Raw genomic sequence first — 20,934 nt, 5'->3', positions numbered from 1 at the left:
AATTGTGCACAATAAGACCAGGAACATTTACTTGTTCCTGTAAATAGGGTAAATTTCGGATTTAATTTTGACTTCAAGGGGAAACTAACACTGAGTCATGGATATACAGTATAATTAGTTCTAAAATGCCCTTATGCATAGTACACGCTTGAAGTTGAGAGATCAAATAGAGTACTGATGCTGGCATGGCATAAAGGTCATGTTCATTACTGCTGTTGATGCAATAATTAATGTATTACCGTAGTAAGTGAGGTACTGGGCCGTGTGGAGGAACGTTACAGAAACCAGCACATTGAAGGTCCAGTTCACCCCGGATGAACATGCATTGCCTGTGCTTCTGGCCCAAAGAGGGTAGATTTCAGAATTAACTGTCCATGGCATCGGTCCCATTCCTGTCAGGGAGTAAAGAGGGCATTCTGTAAGATAACTGACCCCCACTTGTCATATGAATGAATGCATTACAGGTACAGTTCCCCCAAAGCAACCTCTGGTTAAGTGACTTATAATATGAATATCAATCTTAATAGGAATCAAGCCAGCAACCTTTCAGACTGGTTACCAGTCCAGAGCCTTAACCAGAACACCACACACAGGAAAAAAGGATTATTGTTATTATTATTATTATTATTTATTTTTTTGTAATTTAGCACATATTGCTAAATGAACAGTTTACCTTACTAAGCCCCAGTTCAGTTAAAATAAGTAAAAAAAAAAAAAAAAAAGAAAAAAGAAAAAAAGAACAAATGTGATAGATAGAATTAAACTTTGTTATTCTTTTCATCCTTTACCTAATGTTTTCTTTCCAAAAGTCTAAACTACATAGTTTTATCAGTCATGAAGCTATAACTGCAGTTACAAAAAACAATGTTGATCTTACCTGGAGCAAAACATGCAAGATAGAGCACTAGTCCCAGGAGCACAACCCATGAGTAAGAGGTTGGACAGAAGTTATAAGCCCATATACTGCTATCAGCCTCATGTGAGGAATTAGAGCACCTGTTGGGAGTAGATTCAGACATAGAATAGCTGCGGGAGAATTTGATAAAAATGTCCTTATGGAATTAGTGCTGCAAAAAGTGCTGCAGGTTTACATCCAATGTAATGTCGTAATGTAAAAATAAGCTAACAGAGAAAAATAGATGATATAACACAATGCATAATACAGGGATATAAATAAAAGGCTGAAAATATAAGTAAATAAATAAATAAATGGACATGAAATATTGATTTAAATTGAAATTATTATGTTATATAAAAAAGAAAGGAAGCGCGCAGGAATATGAGAGAGATGAAACTAGTACTGCTATGTAGGAAATCAGTTGCCTGGGACAACAGTCACTCTTGGGAGCCCCAAACACCTCTGCTTTTTTGAAAAAAGGCCAGTGAGAATTGGCGAGTGGAATTTGCATGCCACTCCCCCGGACATAAGGGTATAAAAGGAGCTGGTATGCAATCACTCATTCAGATTTTCTCTTCGGAGCCGAGCGGTTCTATTCATTGAAGCTGAAGTCATCCGTGAAATTCATTCACCTCATCTGCTGGATTCTACGGTGCATTTCAGCGGCTTCTCCCCCTCTGCACCCGTGGAGTGCAGAGAACGCCCCTGGGTGCTTTAGCAGAAACAACTAAAAGAGTATATTCTAAAAAGAGTATATTTTCTTTCTAAAAGAGCGGCACACACAGAACGTCTTTTTAAAGATGCCTTTCCGTTTGTGTGTTATTCCTGATTGCGGTCGATATATCTCCGCTTCTGACAGCCACGATTGCTGTCTTACGTGTCTGGGCACTTCCCACATCGTTCGTGGATGAGTCATGTCCTCATTGCGAGAACATGACCATGGCAACATTGCGGTCACGGCTTGCTTTCATAAAAAAGCAAAACACCCCAGCGGTTCTCCGCACCGGTCCTTCTACCTACGGGTTTGAAGCCACGTCGGTTAGCACTAGGGGCAATTTGGGGACATAAATGGGACCACCTCCACCGGGTATCCCCCCATGGACCTCCCAGCCCCAATCGGGCTCTCGCACGAGATCGCCGGCTCGTCTCAGCGTGAGTTCGACTTCTCGTTTGAAGCTCCGGAAGACGATGAGTTATCGAGCGCAGCATCGGAGAGCGGGATCGTCCAGTCTGGCGCAGAGGCTTCGGCTGGGCTTCCTCCTTCGGGAACGGTCGCCCGGTCTCACGCCGACACGGAAGCTTAAGGCACTCTCTTTGAAGACTGCCCTCCTGACTGCGCTCACTTCCATCAAAAGGGTAGGGTAACTGCAGGTGTTCTCTGTCAGCGAATCGTAACTGGAGTTTGGTCCGGGTTACTCTCACGTGATCCTGAGACCCAGACCGGGCTATGTGCCCAAGGTTCCCACGACTCCTTTTAGGGATTAGATGGTGAACCTGCAAGTGCTGCCCCAGGAGAAGGCAGACCCAGCCTTGGCGTTGCTGTGTCCGGTGCGAGCTTTACGCATCTATTTGGATCACACGCAGAGCCTTAGAAGCTCTGAGCAGCTCTTTGTTTGCTTTGGGGGACAGCGGAAAGGAAGCGCTGTGTCCAAACAGAGGATTGCCCACTGGGTCATTGACACCATCACGATGGCATATCAGGCTTAGGACTTGCCACCCCCTGCGGGGTTACGAGCCCACTCCACCAGGAGTGTGGTGGACTTCTGGGCCCTGGCCAGTGGCGCCTCTTTGGCAGACATCTGCAGAGCAGTGGGCTGGGCAACACCCAACACCTTTGCAAGGTTCTACAGTCTCCGGGTTGAGCCGTTCCGGGACAACTGGCCGGGTGTACCGCTTGCACATAGTGCCTTTCCCCTCCCTTGAGGTGAAGACGTGCGCTCTTGACTCCCAGTCATGTTCACAGACTGTGATCCCTGGATGACTTTCCTCCTTAGCCCTCTGGCAGTTGAGTTTGTGGAGAAACTCACTGACCGGCCCAGTACGTGCGCTAATGAGTCCCTGTACTGAGGTAGGTTCTCCACATGTGCTGGTTCCCCGAAGGCGACCCCATGTGATATCTTCCGCAAAATTGTTTCCCTGACGGCAAACTGCGTCTTCCTTGGGCAGAGGCCCCTCTGCCCCTGGTCACCATGCTCTGTAGAAAATCCTCCCCCTTCGGGTAGGACCTACCATGGGACCTCTCCACATGACATACTTCCGACAAGACTCGGTAAGACCATGTGATGTATTCCACTCAAAATACCCCCCCCCCCTTTTTGGGCGGGGTGTGGTCTCCGCAGTGTCTTCCCCTTGGGAGGGACACCCCCCGACGCAGACACTTATGGCTCCCTGTCAGTTAACAAATTCCACTCTTTTTGGGAAAAAAGAGAGGGAAAAGAGGCCTCGGCTGGGCTAGCCTGTCCCTGTAGTTGGGCAGTCGACTTGATCCTCATGGACCGTTCGACGCCCATAAGAGCGTTGGGTGAGGTTACGTGACAGCCTTGTGCGCTAGCTACGAGGCACACAGCTGTCTGCCCGTCACACACTACCAGTTCACGTAACACAGTTCAGCTAGTTGTGGCGTTTTGTATAGGGACCCCTAGTATCACTACATCGACACAACGTCGAGTGAGTGACAGATAGGGAACGTCCTGGTTACTTTCGTAACCTCCGTTCTCTGATGGAGGGAACGAGACATTGTGTCCCTCTTGCCACAACGCTGAACTACCCGCTGAAATGGCCGGGGCCTGGTCTCGGCTCCTCAGCACAAAACCTGAATGAGTGGTTACATACCAGCTCCTTTTATACCCGTATGTCCGGGGGAGTGGCATGCAGATTCCACTTGCCAATTCTCATTGGCCTTTTTAAAAAAAAAAAGAGTGACCCCTAGTGTCACTACATCGACGCAACGTCTCGTTCCCTCCATCAGGGAACAGAGGTTACGAAAGTAGCCAGGACGTTATCCCAATTACTTCCATTCTTAAAGTCAACAGACATTTTTGAACCTCTACAATCAGGTTTTACAGCCTATCATAGCACAGAATCAGCTTTGCTGAAAGTGTTTAATGATATACTGTCTACGGTTGACTCTGGGAAAAATTTTGTATTAATTCTAGAAGACCTTACTGCTGCTTTTGATACAGTGGATCATAGTATTCTCCTCGTGAGGTTGGAACATTGGGCTGGTATAAAGAGCACAGCACTACAGTGGTTTAAATCTTATCTCACAGATAGGGTTTTTTCTGTCACTATGGATAGTTTCTCTTCATCTGTAGCTCCTGTTCTCTGTGGGGTTCCACAGGGATCCATTCTGGGGCCAGTTCTTTTTAATTTGTATATGCTCCCTCTTGGAAATATTATTAGGAAACATTGTATCTTATTTCATCTTTATACTGATGACACACAGCTTTATCTGCCATTGAAATCAGGTGATTCTGTTCAGCCTCTCTTGGACTGTATTGAAAACATAAAAAAGTGGTTATCGAGTAACTTTCTCCAGCTAAACAATGATAAGACTGAAATGATTATTTTTGGTTCTGCTGAATCTAGAAGCATTCTTGCTAATAAGTTTGGCCAATACTTCCCCAATGTTAACTCGCATGTAAGGAATCTTGGTGTCATTATAGATTCTGACTTCGGCTTATTCAGACAGATAAATTCAGTATTGACTTTTTTTTTTTTATCAGTTACGAATGATTGCTAAATTTAAATCAGTTTTATCTTTTCAAGACCTGGAGACTGTTATTCATGCCTTTATCACCTCTCGATTGGATTATTGCAATTCCCTTTATTTTGGTCTTCCTCAATCCTCTCTTTCCCGTCTTCAAAATGAAGGTTCTGGTTCAAAATGCTGTGGCTAGATTTTTTACATCATCTAGAAAATTTGATCATATTACCCCAATCCTGGCCCCTCTGCACTGGCTTCCTGTTTATTTCAGGATACAATTTAAAATACTGTTGTTTGTTTTTAAAGATCTTAATGACCAGGTCCCATCATATACTGTGGATTTAATACAGCCATACTTACCTACTAGGTCTTTAAGATCTGCTGACAGACTATTATTGCATATTCCCCGGTCATGTTTTATACATAAGGGTGATAGAGCCTTTGCAGTTGCTGCCCCTAGGCTATGGAATCAGCTACCACTTGACATTAGACAAGCTTCATCACTGTCTATTTTTAAATGCAGGCTTAAAATGCACTTGTATTCTCTAGCGTTTTGCAGTATCAATTGAGATTGTTTTATTTTACTGTATTGTCGATTTTTCTGTTCAGCACTTCAGTCAGCTTTGCTGAGTGTGCTTTAGAAATACATTTTACTTACTTACAATCCAGTTGTTTTTGGGTAAGTACAGACCAAAATATAACTCCTTTTTCACTGTACATCTTGACAGCCATCTCCTTGGAGATCAACGTTTCAAGTTCGATTACACTTCCTATAGTGCTATCTAGCGCTCTGCACATGTGTCAAGCACTAGGAAGTGTAATCGAGCTAGAAATCATGATCGTGCCTAGAGACTGCAATGGCAACATGTACAGTGAAAAAGGAGTTATATTTTGGTCTGTTCTCACCCTAAACCAACTGGATCTCTTCAGAAGACATTGATTAAACCTCTGACGTCATATGGATTACATTAATGTTGCCTTCATCTCCGATTTGGAGCTCCAAAATTCTGGTCACCATTCACTTGCATTGTGTTGACCTACCGAGATGAAATATTCTTCTAAAAATCTTTGTTTGTGTTTAGCAGAAGAAAAAAGTCATACACATCTGGGATGGCATGAGAGTGAATGATGAGCACCGCCAATCAAACAAGTTGCAAATTAGCTGTTCCCTAATTTATGCAATTTACTTATACTTTTGATATTTAAGTAAATTTAAATTCAGATACTTTAATACTTTTACTTAAGCAGTTTTCTCATGAGCTACTTTAACTTTTACTTGAGTTAGTTTTCATGAAGGTATCTTTACTTTTACTTAAGTATAATGAATGGATACTTTATACAACACTGCTACAGACTTATCTTACTGAACTGATCTCAAATCAGTCTGTGCTTTCCGAAATGAGAAACTCTGCCCCCAGTGGCAAAAGCGGTAACTGTTGAGTGTATGGGCATGTGTGAGCTCCATTTTCAGTATCAAATGTCCATGGAGGGGCACCAAAAGCGATTTGTGAAATGTGTTGTTTTCAGCTGTACAGGCTATTATACAGTGAAAAGGAATGCACGTTTTATAAACTGTATGCCCCAACCCAAACCTAAACCTAACCATCAGTGGAGTAAAAATGTAATGTCAGAGGGAAAAATGCAACCTCTGAATCACACTTGTCACTGATTATGTGATTACTTCCTGGTTTCAAGGCGGGATCTGAACCTGTGACTCCCACGCTGCTTAAGCGATTCGCTTCCGGTCATGCCACAAGGGAAGGTAAACATGCTGGAGCAGATGCAAAAATGTCTGATAGGAGATGCCGCTTGTCATGAGTTGGAATAACGTGGCCGATAGTAGGTTACTGGAAGTCTCGGAAACAACATACCAACTTTCTGTGTGATCATGTTGACACCTAGCATGTTTGTTCTTAACAAGACCGTAAGATGTTTCTGTAATATGGGCCATGGACATATATAGATTTCTCTTGTGGTAAGTTTTGACAGGGAACTTAGTACTGTAAAACTAATAACTATGCATAATATGCCCAAAAACACACACTCTCAGTCTTAGCATCATTGGTGACTCACCTGCCCCACGCTGCTCTCTCAGTGGATGCCGGATTGACTGGTACACAGGAGGAGGAAAACACAGCAGTGCTGTTCTCCTCATAACAAAAACCACAGCTAGGGTCCAACATACAGGGCTCACATGACCTAAAACACAAGGCAAGATAGCCTCTAAGAACAAGAGCCAAAACAACATCACCTTTGGTCTGAATTTTAAATGTTACTTTGATGCCATATTCAGCTAATTTCTGAGGATGTCATACTTTACCCAAGCAAGGTTTTTCAGTAACTATTCAGTATTCAGCCACTTCATTTTACTATGCTAGTATACTCAGGTTTATTGATCATAACAGAGGTAATTTTCAAATAGTAGATTTAAAGGTACAGTAGCAAAAACAGCCTGTATAATTGTAAGGGTCAGAGAGAATGTGAAAAATGGTCATGAAAAACTAAATTACAAAATATAATAATATTAAAAGTAATTCCTTCACCAAAAATGGAGACTTTTGAAAATGCTCTCCATAATTGCAAACTTTGGAAAACGATGACAATAGGAAACTGAAAACTGAGGTTTTAAACAATTAGTGTGGACTTGGCCTTAAATTCCTTTAAAAGTTTACAAGAACCAAAAATAGCAGAAGTTAATACATAAGTTTTGAAGAACATCAATCCAGTGCTGCTTTGCAACTAATTTAATAAACACTCCAAAAGTCTTGGTCATCTGATCTTGCATGGTGATTACAGTGTGTCCATTAAACAATGTATGCCTTTATAGAATATTTGAGTACACGGCATTCATAATTGTGTATGCACAAATATGATGACAGCGTGGCCATTACGCATCCATTAGCAGAAAAATAAACATGATTTGTTTTGTCTGTGGTGCATGGTGAACTGTAGGACAGGTGTGAGTTTAAATTAGGATGGAGAGAGCCGGCACTTTCTCTCAAACTACTGCAGGGACACTGTAACCTCATAACACTCTCCAGACACTCTATTACTGTGACATTAAAGAACAGCAAGCAGCCTGGACCCCCTCACAGTTGCAGTTATTACCGCAAAGTACACACCAACAGAGCCAAACAAAAAACAGATTTTTATTTAGGTTGGAGGCCAATGCATTGTTTGTTGACTAAAGCAAGAGAAACACATAATAAAATGGTATAATCTCACAAGAGTTCTGATATAGTCATACATGTTTATTCAGTAGTTTCCACCCAGATGCAGATTAAAGGCAACAGGAAACACAACCCAATTAATGTCCATAATGTGACATATTTGAAACAGAAATATTCTATTCAACCGAATATTCTGTTTCACTGTTTAATATTCTATAAATATACATAAATAGAATATTCAACAAGAGAATATCTGTTGTGGGGCTTGATTTTATCCATCAGGAATTGATTGGATGGAGAAAAGTGCCTTTTCCATACCATAATGGAGCCAATTGATTGGATGGTGAAACGTGTCCGTTCCATATAAGAATGGAGCCAGACCTTAATGTGAGTGTTTTTTTAACCATTATCGACAAAAGCAGCCTAAAACAAAGCCTAAATAGATATTTACCAATTTTATTTTAATCATTTATCTATAAATAATTATTTTGGAATAACTTACACTGTTGAATTGTGCCATATAAGACAGTGGATTTAAAGAGTAGTTCAACCAAAAGTGCAAATTCAGTTATTATTTACTCATCCTTATGTCACTCTAAATCTGTATGACTGTCTTTCTTCAATGGAACATAAAAGGAAAAATTTGAAAGATTTTGAAACATCCAATTCATCTGAAGACAAACGATTACTTTGTGCAATAGACAGACCAACATTTTTATTGTTAATCGCTCTCAAATCAACGTTTAACTCCCAACACCAGTGCAAATCAAATAGGGATTTGATGGTGAGATCAAATCTCTCTGATTCTTACATGTTTCGTGACAAATGTTTAGTGTAATCTGATTACAAATTAATTAATTACTGTAATTTAATATAATATAATTTTTAGGTCACATTACAGTGGAGAATTTAAAAATTAATGGATGTAACAGCTGTTATGGGCAGGCACGAACAGTAATACGAGGGGCTTTTACACGAAACACCTTGGTGAGATCAAAATCAATCATCAGCAGAGGTGGGTAGTAATGCGCTACATGTACTCTGTTATATTTACTTGAGAACTTTATGGAAAAAAATTACTTTTATTAGTATGTTTAATGGTGGGTACTTTTTACTCTTAAAGGTGCAGTATGTAAGATTCAGAAACCCTTGTTATTAATGACACCTGTGGCCGTTAAATGAACTGCAGCCAGCTACCTGTTGCTCGTGCTCGCGCTCGTACACACACTCCATAGGGACGCGAGCATCAGCCAAAACAATGACGTAACGTACAAAGAGACAACGTGATTCACAGGCATCATGCTGACAGATGAGGTAGCATAATTAAAATTACAGTTATGATTGTTTTACTACAACTTTGAGACTGTATATTATATTTGACTCTCCAGTGCTGGAACAGGGCTAAAACAAAGTGTGGATATAGGTCTGACTATTCGAGACTATAGTTTGAAGTAATCACTTTTCTTTGCATGATACATTGACTGCATTTATACGATAGCCTATGTTGGTGTTAGCTAGCTAGCCAGCTTTATCAACAGCTGTTAGCTAAATTTGGTGGATGATGACAGTAGCTGTTTATAAAATAGACTGTACATTCTAAATATGTTAACACAATTCAGTATTGATGTGATTCCATCACAACTGTCATTTTGATATATCGATGCGCTATTGTTTTATAATAGAATGTATATATTTTCTGTATAACCAAGTCACGTTACACTAATGAATGGGTCTTTTTGCATTATCTTGAACATTGTCTAGCATTCATTTAATGTGTTATTGTAGTTTACCTTGCTGAATCATTACAGATTAACATTGTTTATGACAGTTACTGTGCAGGCAAATGTTTGCTGGATTCCATCTCTGAGATAACGTTACCTGTGTTGCAGTTTGTTGTCGCTGTTGAATAGCGGAAGAGAAGCTATTACTGCTTGAGGCAAGGCTCTCGGGAGCGTGCATAAACGTCACATCCTTTGGATTTTCCTGGCAAAAGCGACCCGCTCCCTTCACATGAAAATCAGTCTACAGGCTTTAATAGGCAAACTAGGAAGCCTGGGGGGCTAATTTTTTAAGTTGCGTTACAAGCCGTTCACACATTGGCAAAAAAAAGGCGAATATTACATGAAAATTGTTACATATTGCACCTTTAAGTAAATGTCTAATGAAAAGAAAATGTACTTTTACTTCATTACAATGGATGACGTTCCTGTTGCTACGTTACTGGTTTTAATTAAATACGTTTTAATAAATGCATAATTTATTGAGAGATTTTTGAATGGGACTTTATGACAGCGGAACTTTACAGTTGCGCTTTGTCACTCGAGTCAATCTCATCACTGCAGCAGCAGCAAGCACTCAAAACAAACACTTCCTTTCATTATGCAATGCCTTATACCAAGACAAGCAGATATTTTTCAAAATTACATTTGCAGCTTCAACTTAAAGCATGTTGTGGTAAGTTTCGGCAATTGTGATTACATGGGCTCGTCTGTGTCATTGTGATGGTCGATTTTAGGGTGATTCTGTAACTTATGACCTCAGTTTATAAGTATCTTTATATCAATGCTGCAGTATATATCAGCATTCATAAATCGATGAAAACATCTGCAATAAGTGTAAATGTCTTTTGCGCTGCCAATCGCGTGCTGACTTCTGGAGCGCTAGCAGACAGTATGTGTGTGTGTGCAGAGCATTTCATTTCTACGTTTGACAGATGCGGTGTGTTTTTCTTATGGACAGAGAACAAGTTTTGAACTTAAATAAGCCTAACATGCTTCCAAACACAGAGATAAGGTGCAGTTTAGAACTAATGATCTAATTTCTTTCGACACTGAAAATACTGAACCTACACTTGACTATAAATCCATGCAGGACTTTAAAAAGCTGTAAAATAGCGACAGTAGGCATTAATAAAACATGATCTTGCTTTGTTTTATTCAGCATTATATATAATTGGGCCTGTGGAACATTGTTCAAATGTTTTTTTTGTTTGTTTTTTTTTGCTTTCCAAACATTTTTTCTAATTGATAGATTCGTCCAAATCTAACAAGCATCCTTAAAGTGATCGTTTAGCCATAAATTAAAATTCTGTCATTATTTCCCCACTCTCATGATGTTCCAAATATCGCAATGGAGACGGACACAAAAAAAGTAGTGAACCCAAATGCAGGGACTTTAATGATAAAAACAACTCTCAATCAAACAAAAGGCAGAGCCAAAAGAAAATAGAGGAAACAAACTGAAATAAATCCACTAGATGAGGTAAACACAGGTTTCTTGGAAGAGAGTAGTAAAGTCTGGACTGTAATCGATGAGACTAAACAATGAATGAAATGAAGTGTTGAGTATAAGTAGCATTCTGGTTGATAATGAGATTAGGGACAGGTGTGGCTGACAATTGAGATGATTGGCTCAGAAGACTGGAGAGTTAGATCAGGTGACAGCAGGAGAAGGGGAGACCGATGGAGGCATTTGCACCACGGGCCGCTCCGGAGGCACAGGATACCCGACCATAGGGTCATCCTTGTCTGGATGATCCAGATGGTCGAAATGGAGGCTTGAGAAAGGGGGCGGAATCTGGTGGCCAGGGGAATGGCTCCAGGAAGGGAGCTGGGTCCGGTGGCCAGGGAGGTGGCTCCAGGAAGGGGGAAGGCTCCAGAGGCCAGGGAGGCAGATCCGCAGGAAACTCGGGGGATAGAGCCGAAGGAGACTCAGGGGGCGGAGCTGCAGGAGGTGGAGGCGCTGAAGGTGGAGCCACGGGAGGTGGAGCGAATGGAGCCTCAGGAAGCAGAGCCACAGAATGCTGAGGATCAGAAGGCGAGGCCGCAGGAGGCCAAAGATCAGAGGGTGAGGCCGTGGAAGGCTGAGCGGATGGAGCCCCTGGAGGCCGAGGATCAGAGGATGAGGCCACAGGAGGCCGAGGATCAGAGGGAGAGGCCACGGAAGGCCAAATGGAGGCTGAAAATCAGAGGATGAGGCCGCAGGTGGCCGAGGATCAGAGGGTGAGGCCGCGGAATGCAGAGCGGGCGGAGCTGCTGGAGGCCGAGGATCAGAGGATGAGGCCGCAGGAGGCCATGGATCAGAGGGTGAGGCTACGGAAGGCCGAGCAGGCAGAGCCGCTGGAGGTGTAGACTCAGAGGGTGGAGACTAAGAGGGCAGAGTCTCAGAGAGCTCAGCAGTCAGGATAGCTGGGGAGGCAGTGTCATCAAGCGCTGGCTCTGGGACAGCAGAGGTTTCAACCGCTAGCTCAGGGATGGACAAGGCTTCAAGCACTAGCTCTGGGATTGACGAGGCTCCAAACGCTAGCTCTGGGACGGACAAGGCTCCAAAAGCTAGATCTGGGATGGACAAGGCAGGCGTGGGCATTGGCTCGTGGACCGTGGCAGGCGTGGGCGCTGGCTCGTGGACCGTGGCAGGCGTGGCCACTGGCTTGTGGACCGTGGCAGGCATGGGCGCTGGCTCGTGGACTGTGGCAGGCAGAGCCACTGGCTCATGGACATTGGTGGGAATGATGGGGAACTCTGGTGTGGAATCCACTGTAGGAGGGTCGGTATCCTTTACAGCCCCCAATGTGAAGTCCAATGCTCACAGCAACAGCGCCAGAACGATAAATTGGACCAGAGTCCATGGGCTTTGGCCATAAGGCATGAGAGAATTAACTGACCCGATTAGCCCAATCCGAAAAAGGTCCTTAAGAGCCATGTCATTAAAGTCCACTTCATTGGCCAATTCACAAAAGTCCACCACATATTCCTCCAGAGAGTGATTCTGCTGACGCAAGTTAAGAAGGCTCACTGCTGGGTTCATGTCTGGTTTAGTCTTCTGCCACAATGGAGATGGATACGAAAAAAGTAGTGAACCCAAATGCAGAAAGTAGAGGAAACAAACTGAAATAATTCCACTAGAAAAGGTAAACACAGGCTTCTTTGAGGACAGTAGGAAAGTCTGGACTGTCATTGACAAGACTAGACAACAAATGAGATGAAGTGTTGAGTATAAGTAGCATTCTGGTTGATGATGAGATTGGGGACAGGTGTGGCTGATAATTGAGATGAGTGGCTCAGAAGACTGAAGAGTTAGATTGGGTGACAGCGGGAGAAGGGGAGACCGATGTAGGCATGGCAGACAGTAGGCGTGACAGACAGTAGGCATGACACCAAACCAGTGTGACTTTCTGTAATTTGTGGAACCCCAAAGATGTTAGACAGAATGTTAGACAGTGACAGTCTCAGGCACCATTCTCTTTTAAAATATGGAGGGGGAAAAAAATCATGCAGTGAAAGTAAATGTTGACTAATGCTAACATTCTGTCTGATATCTCCTTAATTGGGTTGCATGGAAGAAAGTCATACAGTTTGGAACAACATGAGGGTGAATAATGAATTTCCAATAATAATAATGATGATAATAATAATAAATATAGCTGCAAGCAGCGATACTGGGGTCAAGCCAATTATTGGCACCATGAGCAGCAAAAGAAGCTTTGTGACATGTTTTTGGTTAGAGTCCGATGAACAGTGTATGGGGAGTTAGAAAAAGTAAACTTTCAATCATAAAAAAAAAATGCAGATTTATTTTAAAATTAACAAAAAATAGCTAGTTCTTAGAATTTTTGTCCTGTATGTGGTGCTGTTCTGAAACTCCTCAGGTAGTATCTGGGCATGATGGTTGTCATACAGGAAAGCGTTCAAGAGTTATAACCCAAAATAGCTATTTTTCTATCTCCTGACCAGTTGGGGGCAGTGCGCCAAAACACTGCAGGTAACCTCATGGTGATGACGCATACGAAGTTTCGTCCCAATCCCTCAAAGTGTCGTGGAGATAGAGCCTCAAGTTCAATTTTACACATTCTTCGTCAAATTTGTTGAAGCGCTTTTCGAAAATGATATGGTTTATCAAAATTCTGTGAATACATTTTGTCGTGAGTGTCTCTAGATGATGCAGGCCAATTTTCGTGCAAATCGGACAAACAGTCTAGGTGTTTTCAAAAAATTTAAAAATGGCGGACAGGAAGTTTGCTCGATCATTACATAATTGCTATCATTGTTCTCGGCATGAACCACGAAATCTATCAAGACCAGTCTCATGACAGTAGGCAAAAGGAGTCAATAGCTATTAGCATTTTTATAAATAGCATTATAATTTTTGACCACAAGGTGGCGCTGTCCCGAAACTTTTTGTGTCCCTTCAGAACATGGTGCCAAAGACACACCGAGTTTTGTAACGATGCGCCAAGTCGTTTGTAAAATACAGCATTTTAGGACTAAATTCAAAATGGCCAACGTCCAAAATGGCCGACATAGGAATTTTTCATATCGTTGGACTCGCTATACCCCACTGAATCTAATGAGACCAATTTGATGATTTTATGACAAATTGTTCAGAAGTTATAAGCAAAAATGAGCTTTTTTCATATCTCGTGACCACTAGATTGCACTGTTCCGAAACCGAGCAGGCACCCTAGAGTCATGGTGCCTATGACAAATAATAAGTTTGGTATGAATACGATAAGGTGTTACGGAGATATACCCTCACGTCCATTTTGCCGTGCTCTTCGTCAAATTAGTTGAAGCGCCATTCGAAAACGGTATGGTTTATCAAAATTCTGTGAATAACTTTTTTGTCGTGAGTACCTCTAGATGATGCAGGCCAATTTTTGTGCAAATCGGACAAACGGCCTAGGACGAGTTCGAAAAAGTAGGTTTTTCAGAAAATTCTAAATGATTTTCATGACAGAAAATGACATTATAGGGTGCAATCGAATCGTCTTGAGCCAAGGAATCAGAGGAATTTCGTTTCTAGGACTCACGGTTCAAAAGTTATTAACATAAACGTGAGTGCAAATTTGGGCAGTTGGTAGCGCTAGAGGGTTTGAGTTAGAGATGCCAAATTTGCTGTGGTAACAGACCAGACTGTCCTCTACCTGTGTTCCAAATTTCATAACTTTCCTGCAGTTGGTTCTATGGGCTGCCATAGACTCAAGAGCAGAAGAAGAAGAAGAAGAAGAAGAAGAAGAAAACTAACGAAAACAATAGGGGTCTTTCACCCCTTCAGGGCTTGACCCCTAATAATAATTATTATTAGTTTATAATACATATTAAATGTGTATTATGTAATGGAATATTGGTTAGCAAATGTCCATTATGCTATATGTGGAAGTAACTAGTTACTTGCTACCTGAGTATTCCTTTAATTGGATACTTTCTTACTCTTACTTAAGTAATTATTAGCATTACTACTTTTAGTTCTACTTGAGTAATTATTTTTTTAAAGTAACTGTACTTTTAATTGAGTAAAGTTTTTAACTACCCTCTGCTCATCAGAATGGACCACAGTCCATAACCGCACCAAAGCGAGCATGTTTGTTGGCTGCAGTTCTGCTACTCGTGCTCCAAACATGAAGCAGCTGTTAATGAGGGGAGGCTGTTCTGTTTAGACAGTGCACATATTCCATCACATTTTCTCTATGTCTGATCATGGACAGGATAACATGACAGCTTGATTGTGGCAGCGGGGGCGTGGTCAAGCATCTCTCCGGAGAGAGAGAAAGCGGTAAGGGCGCTTACACCTGAGCTAAATTATGTCTAACACCTGTCTCTAATTTCAGTAAGCATGGGGAGAGCAGATAAATAGAGCCACACCGCAAGTAGAAAGGAGAGAAAGCCTGGGCACCACAGACCCGAACAAGAAGCAAGAGTTTTTACAAATGATGAGAGTTTTATTTTGGTGAAGCGGTGTGTGATTATAGTTCAACTTAGTGAATATTGCAAAGAGAAAAATAAATCCTTACCTGAACCAGGAAAGCTGCTTCTCGCCTCCTCTTTACACTGGTGCCGAAATCCGGGAAATTGAAGTTTGGGTTGAAAATGGATGGAAGTCGTCCCGTAGAGTCCTCCCAGTTGGCGGAGATCCTCCAAGCCCTCGCTGGCCTACATCAGAGCCACCAGCAGACATTGCTTGAGCTCCGACAAGACCAAGATCGCCGGTTTGTCGAGCTCCTACACGCTCAAGCCAAGGACCGGCAGGCGATCCGGAGCCTCCTCAGCCAGGAGGCGTCCTCAGCCGTGACCCCGGACACTCCCACACCGTTACCCCCGCCCGCATTACAGAAGATGGGGGTGGCGGATGACCCCGAGGCCTTCCTGGATTTGTTTGAGCGGACCGCCGAGATCTGGGGCTGGCCGCTCTGCCAATGGGCAGCCCGACTGATCCCACTATTGTCCGGGGAAGCCCAGCTCGTGGCTCAACAACTGCCAGCGACGAGCCTCCTGGCCTACGGAGATTTAAAGAGAGCCATCTTGCAATGGGTTGGTCGCATTCCGGAGGAAAATCGTCAACTCTTCCGGAGCTTGAAGTTGGAGAGCTCCGACCGCCCATTTGCCTTTGCCCAGCGGCTCCGTGAAGCCTGCTGAAGATGGCTGCTAGCGGGGGACCGTGACGTCGATGGAATTATCGATCAGGTGGTGCTGGAGCAATTAACACATCGACTGCCAAAAGGGATGGCGGAGTGGGTCCAGTGCCACCACCTGGCATCGTTGGAGGAAGCTGTCCGGCTTGCGGAGAACCACATGGCGGTGATTCCGAGGGCGGAAGAGCCCTCCTACATTTTCTCTCCTCCCTCTGTCTCTTCCCCCTCCCCTCTCTCCTCTCGTTCTGCTCTCTCTCCAGGTTCCGTTCCTGCCCCATGTAGACGAGGAGGACTTCAGCCACTGAGACCAGTTCCCCGGGTGTGGGAGGCGACACCTTTCCCTACTCCAATGCCCTGCCGCTCTCCCCCTCAGGGGGGGGCGCCCGCCGACGCAAGTGCGGGCGTAGCGCCTGGGCCGGCCTGCTGGAGGTGCGGAGACCCGAGCCACTTCCGAGATCAGTGCCCACTGATGGAGCTGGGGACGGTGGTGTGGGTCTCTGACCTACCACAGGCTGCCCCCGACCGGGCCAGAGCGTACCGGATACCGGTAAGTGTCAAGGGGGGTACTCACCAAGCGTTGGTGGACACCGGGTGTAATCAAACCACTATCCACCAACGCCTGGTTCAACCCGAGGCATTGGTCACAACTAAAACGGTGAAGGTGAAATGTGTACACGGGGATATTCACAAGTATCCGGTAGTGACCCTGACGATTAAATTCCGGGGGAAAAAGCATAGAGTGGAGGCCGCGGTTAGTTCCCGCCTCACCCATCCGCTGATTTTGGGGACTGATTGGCCTGATTTTAGAGTTTTATTAAAGGGAATTTGCGCGGATGGGTCCTGTAGGAAGTAAGCACGGGGAGAGCGGATAAATAGAGCCACACCGCAAGTAGAAAGGAGAGAAAGCCTGGGCACCACAGACCCGAACAAGAAGCAAGAGTTTTTACAAATGATGAGAGTTTTATTTTGGTGAAGCGGTGTGTGATTATAGTTCAACTTAGTGAATATTGCAAAGAGAAAAATAAATCCTTACCTGAACCAGGAAAGCTGCTTCTCGCCTCCTCTTTACATTGATCAAAAACAGAAGAAAATGATAAAAACCAAAAACACTATGTCATGTCAGCTCTCTTTTTTGCATCCATTATATCAAGCTAAATTTTCCGGGATATAGGCCTACATGGTTTACTACTGTTACGTCATCATGACAATGGAGTTGAAATACTGGATAACTTCACACAGACAAGATTAGTAAGCAATTTTATCACACTAGAGCCATATTAACATGTATTATGCTTAAAAATTGTGGCTACACTTTCGAAAAACGGTGTGTATTTAATGTTTTGTGTATTGGACCCATCTACTTTCATTACATGTGCATTACTGCATGCAGTTTTTTTCTTTAAAAAAGAGAGATGAGTCGAAGTTATTTTCTGTGGTAATCAACACTGTGCCTCAAATGCTGTCAATAGAGTTTCACTTGTTTTAAACACAAAACACTCCTTGAAGAATAAATATCTTTGAATTATGTCAATTCTCAAAGCAGATGGCAATAACTGCTCTGAATGCTTTTCTCACTCCATTCAAGTCAAGTCAAATTTATTTGTATACCGCTTTTCACAACAGGCATGGATTCAAAGCAGTTGTACATGAAATTATGCTATAACAGAAAATGAATGATTATAATGCCAATATTAGTTATTTATGTTTAGAACTATTAGTGGTTAAAATTAGTAAACTAAGTAAGTGTTACTCAAAAGTTTGAAAAAAACATCCAAGATTTTTGCAGATTCTCAAACTGTTCCTTTGAAAATGTTTGCAGATTTTCAAACTGTTCCATCGTCTTCACTCTTCACACTTTTGTCCCATGATTGATATACAGCAAAGTGCCCCAAAACTCTTTTGTTTTCATCACCATTCATAATGTGTTGTTCAGCCACCTCTGTTGTGAGTGTGTTTTGGAAGTAAGTTGTAGCTCTTGACCCCCTCAGGTCAATAATTATGTAAATATGTAAACTTCTGGTGCATGGGGAGGAGGGTTTCAGAGAGAAAACTCTCATAATGTGCTGCAGTGTAACCAGTTTACCTGCAAACAACTGATCAATTTAAATGCTTTATAAAGAGGGAATAAAGCAAGTTGATTGGCTAGGATTTCATGCCCAAGAACCTATCTGCTTGCACCATGTAGCGTTTAATGATTGAACTTAAATCATTTGTAATATTTATCTCTTTAGGTGCAAAACTTTTTTACTTGGTGCACCTTTAACATATGCATGCTCTTGGGGGTTTGTCGACCAAAGGTTAGTCGATGAGAAGAGTCTTGGTTGACCAAGTTTTGATTGGTCGGTTGGTCGCAGAAAAAACTCCACAGGAAACTGACTAAGCAGTATTACCGCTGGTTGGACGCTAGGTGGTACTATGGGGTAATTTTCATTAAGCAGGGTTAGGGTTAAGCCTACACAATACAGCACCTTGATTTCAAACTTAGAACTTTATTTTTTATTTATTTTAACTAAAAATGTTAATGAAACTGGAAAAAAAAATAAGTGCAATTGAAATGTGTGTTGTTCACCTTTTTGAAAGATGGTTTTACAACAGTTGTCAACATCTCTCTGGCAAAGAACCTACTTCATCTGTGCATTTCGTTATCCGGGAAAATACATAATGTGTGTGAATAAATTCGTTTTTTTCCCTCCTTCACGATATATATATATATATATATATATATATATATATAGCAATATCCAATTACATCGGCAACCCCCGGGCTGAATATTCTTGCTTTAGTGATTTTGCATTGAAAATTAAATTCATTTATTTAAAAAACGAAAAACTTAAATCAAATACATTTCTAAATTCAAATTGCACTCCAAACGAAACAAAAAAAGCAATTAAAATAATGAAGTGATAAAAGAATAATATATATATACACATTTCCATTTACTGTCAGGCAAGAATCTGTCTTAACATCATGGCGGAAAATTACTTACACAAATGATGTAGGCTATAGGCTGCAGAGTTGGTCACAATAATCTGCTCTGTGGAAATAAAGTGAACTGAACTCAAAACACCTCCTGAGCTGAGATGTCTGAGGTCATTTGCAGCACTCATAGACAATACTGATCTTGCAAAAAATAAAATAAAAATAAAAATAAAAATCGGAAGACAGAAAGAAATAGTAAGAACCTTTTAGATGCACGTGTTCCACGAGACTGCACGCCTCCGTATCAGCACGTCATACATGCGCATATATGGCTTTTCTGTCATCTGTTCTTAATAATATAATAAAGTGTGTTTCTTCTTTGTCTACGGGCAAATTATTTGTAATATTAATTTGATAATAATAGCCTAATAATAATAATAATTATTATTATTATTTAATACATGGGAAAATGAGCCAAATATCATCTTGACATCGTCAAAGGCATCAGCTATTGGCGATCACTCTGATCATCGTCGATCCCCGAGATCATCTTCTATTGGCACAACCCTAATGTGCAATTCTTTATATAAATTAACAAAACATTCAGACAGTCTCCTTGCTGGTTTTTCAGACACATTCAGAATCATTACCACTTTTGCAGGTGTTGCTGTGGCTCGCTTCGTGCATGCGCTTGTAAAATATATATTTTAAAGGCTCATTATTACGGTTTAGTATTTCTCTATAATGTAGAACAGTATTAGCAATGTTACTTATAACATTCTTTCTCAGCCCTAGAACTCAAACCATTTTCTGATGCCTCCCCCCAAAAATATATTCAAGTAATTAAATAAATATCATAAACGTGCGACTAGTTGACTAATGGCTTAAATTAACTCCTACTAGTCGACTAGGAAAATCTTTGGTCGGGGGCAGCCCTGGGGTTTGTCACTTCAGTTATGTTCAATGAAATGGTAAATGACAAGCCACCAAGTAACAAGACAGCTGTACCTACGGATGTGGCCACTGAGAGTATATACAGGCCTGCTATATCCTCTATAGTGTACATATGAATTATTCATCTTACCTCTGTTGAGTAGCTCTAGAATATAAGCATGGCCATTAATTCACACTCACAGATGTGTTGTGCAGCTGGAGTTGGGTGTCGTGGGGTCTGTCAGATGTAATGTAATGGGAGGAGAATGCTGGGCTGACAGGAGAAAGCCAGCGGACAGGATACAAAGACTCAAAACAGTTCCTGTAAAGAGAGACAACATGTAATTGCATAATGTATCAAAAATATAATATTTATATCATATAAATTATATACAAGTTTTGAGTCAAAAATGTGTTTTCTTTATATGTTGGTTTAAAACACCAACAGTAGTTCAAACTTGTCTTCAAACTGTTCTACAAACTTAAATTTCAATATCATGTATTTCTGTAATAACTTGTGGGTAAACAAGTGAAAAGAATAAATGTATTCATGACAAGGGTATTTTTAAAAAACGTCAAGTTGAGGTAGGTTGTCACATGTTTTTATATGTTGAAATTTTATACAATATTTTAATTACAATTTATGTTGCACAAAACAATGGTTTGATATTTTTGTATGTCAATATAACCATTGTTGTTGTTTCAAGGATTGGTTTGTGTTTCATAATTGTTTGTAAATATACTGTAAATATAGCTGAAATGTAATTACAAAAATTTTTAATTCGATTTTTTTTTTTTTTTTTTACTTTTTTCAGATAGTGTTTTATATTTCAAAAAAGATGGCAATAAGATGTAAATGTATTCATTGTCAATGAACAACAGGTTCCCACTGTGACAAAC

At 41.6% G+C, this 20,934-nt stretch overlaps 1 protein-coding gene across 1 annotated transcript in view; it reads right to left on the bottom strand.

Moving 5' to 3' along the window:
* LOC127436996 (proton myo-inositol cotransporter-like) overlaps window positions 1-20,934 on the bottom strand; it is a 146,135-nt gene that overhangs the window by 1,038 nt on the left and 124,163 nt on the right. The window contains exons 6-9 of the mRNA XM_051691568.1: window positions 20,236-20,356; window positions 6,678-6,803; window positions 878-996; window positions 240-392 (exon numbers count right to left, since the gene is read on the bottom strand). Coding sequence (XP_051547528.1) covers window positions 240-392; window positions 878-996; window positions 6,678-6,803; window positions 20,236-20,356 — 519 coding nt within the window. The remainder of the gene's footprint in view (window positions 1-239; window positions 393-877; window positions 997-6,677; window positions 6,804-20,235; window positions 20,357-20,934) is intronic.

Source organism: Myxocyprinus asiaticus, chromosome 47, assembly GCF_019703515.2.
Source record: "Myxocyprinus asiaticus isolate MX2 ecotype Aquarium Trade chromosome 47, UBuf_Myxa_2, whole genome shotgun sequence".
Taxonomy (NCBI): Eukaryota; Metazoa; Chordata; class Actinopteri; order Cypriniformes; family Catostomidae; genus Myxocyprinus; species Myxocyprinus asiaticus.
The sequence above is the reverse complement of the archived record's forward strand: the minus strand, read 5'-3'. Positions and strand labels throughout refer to the sequence as shown.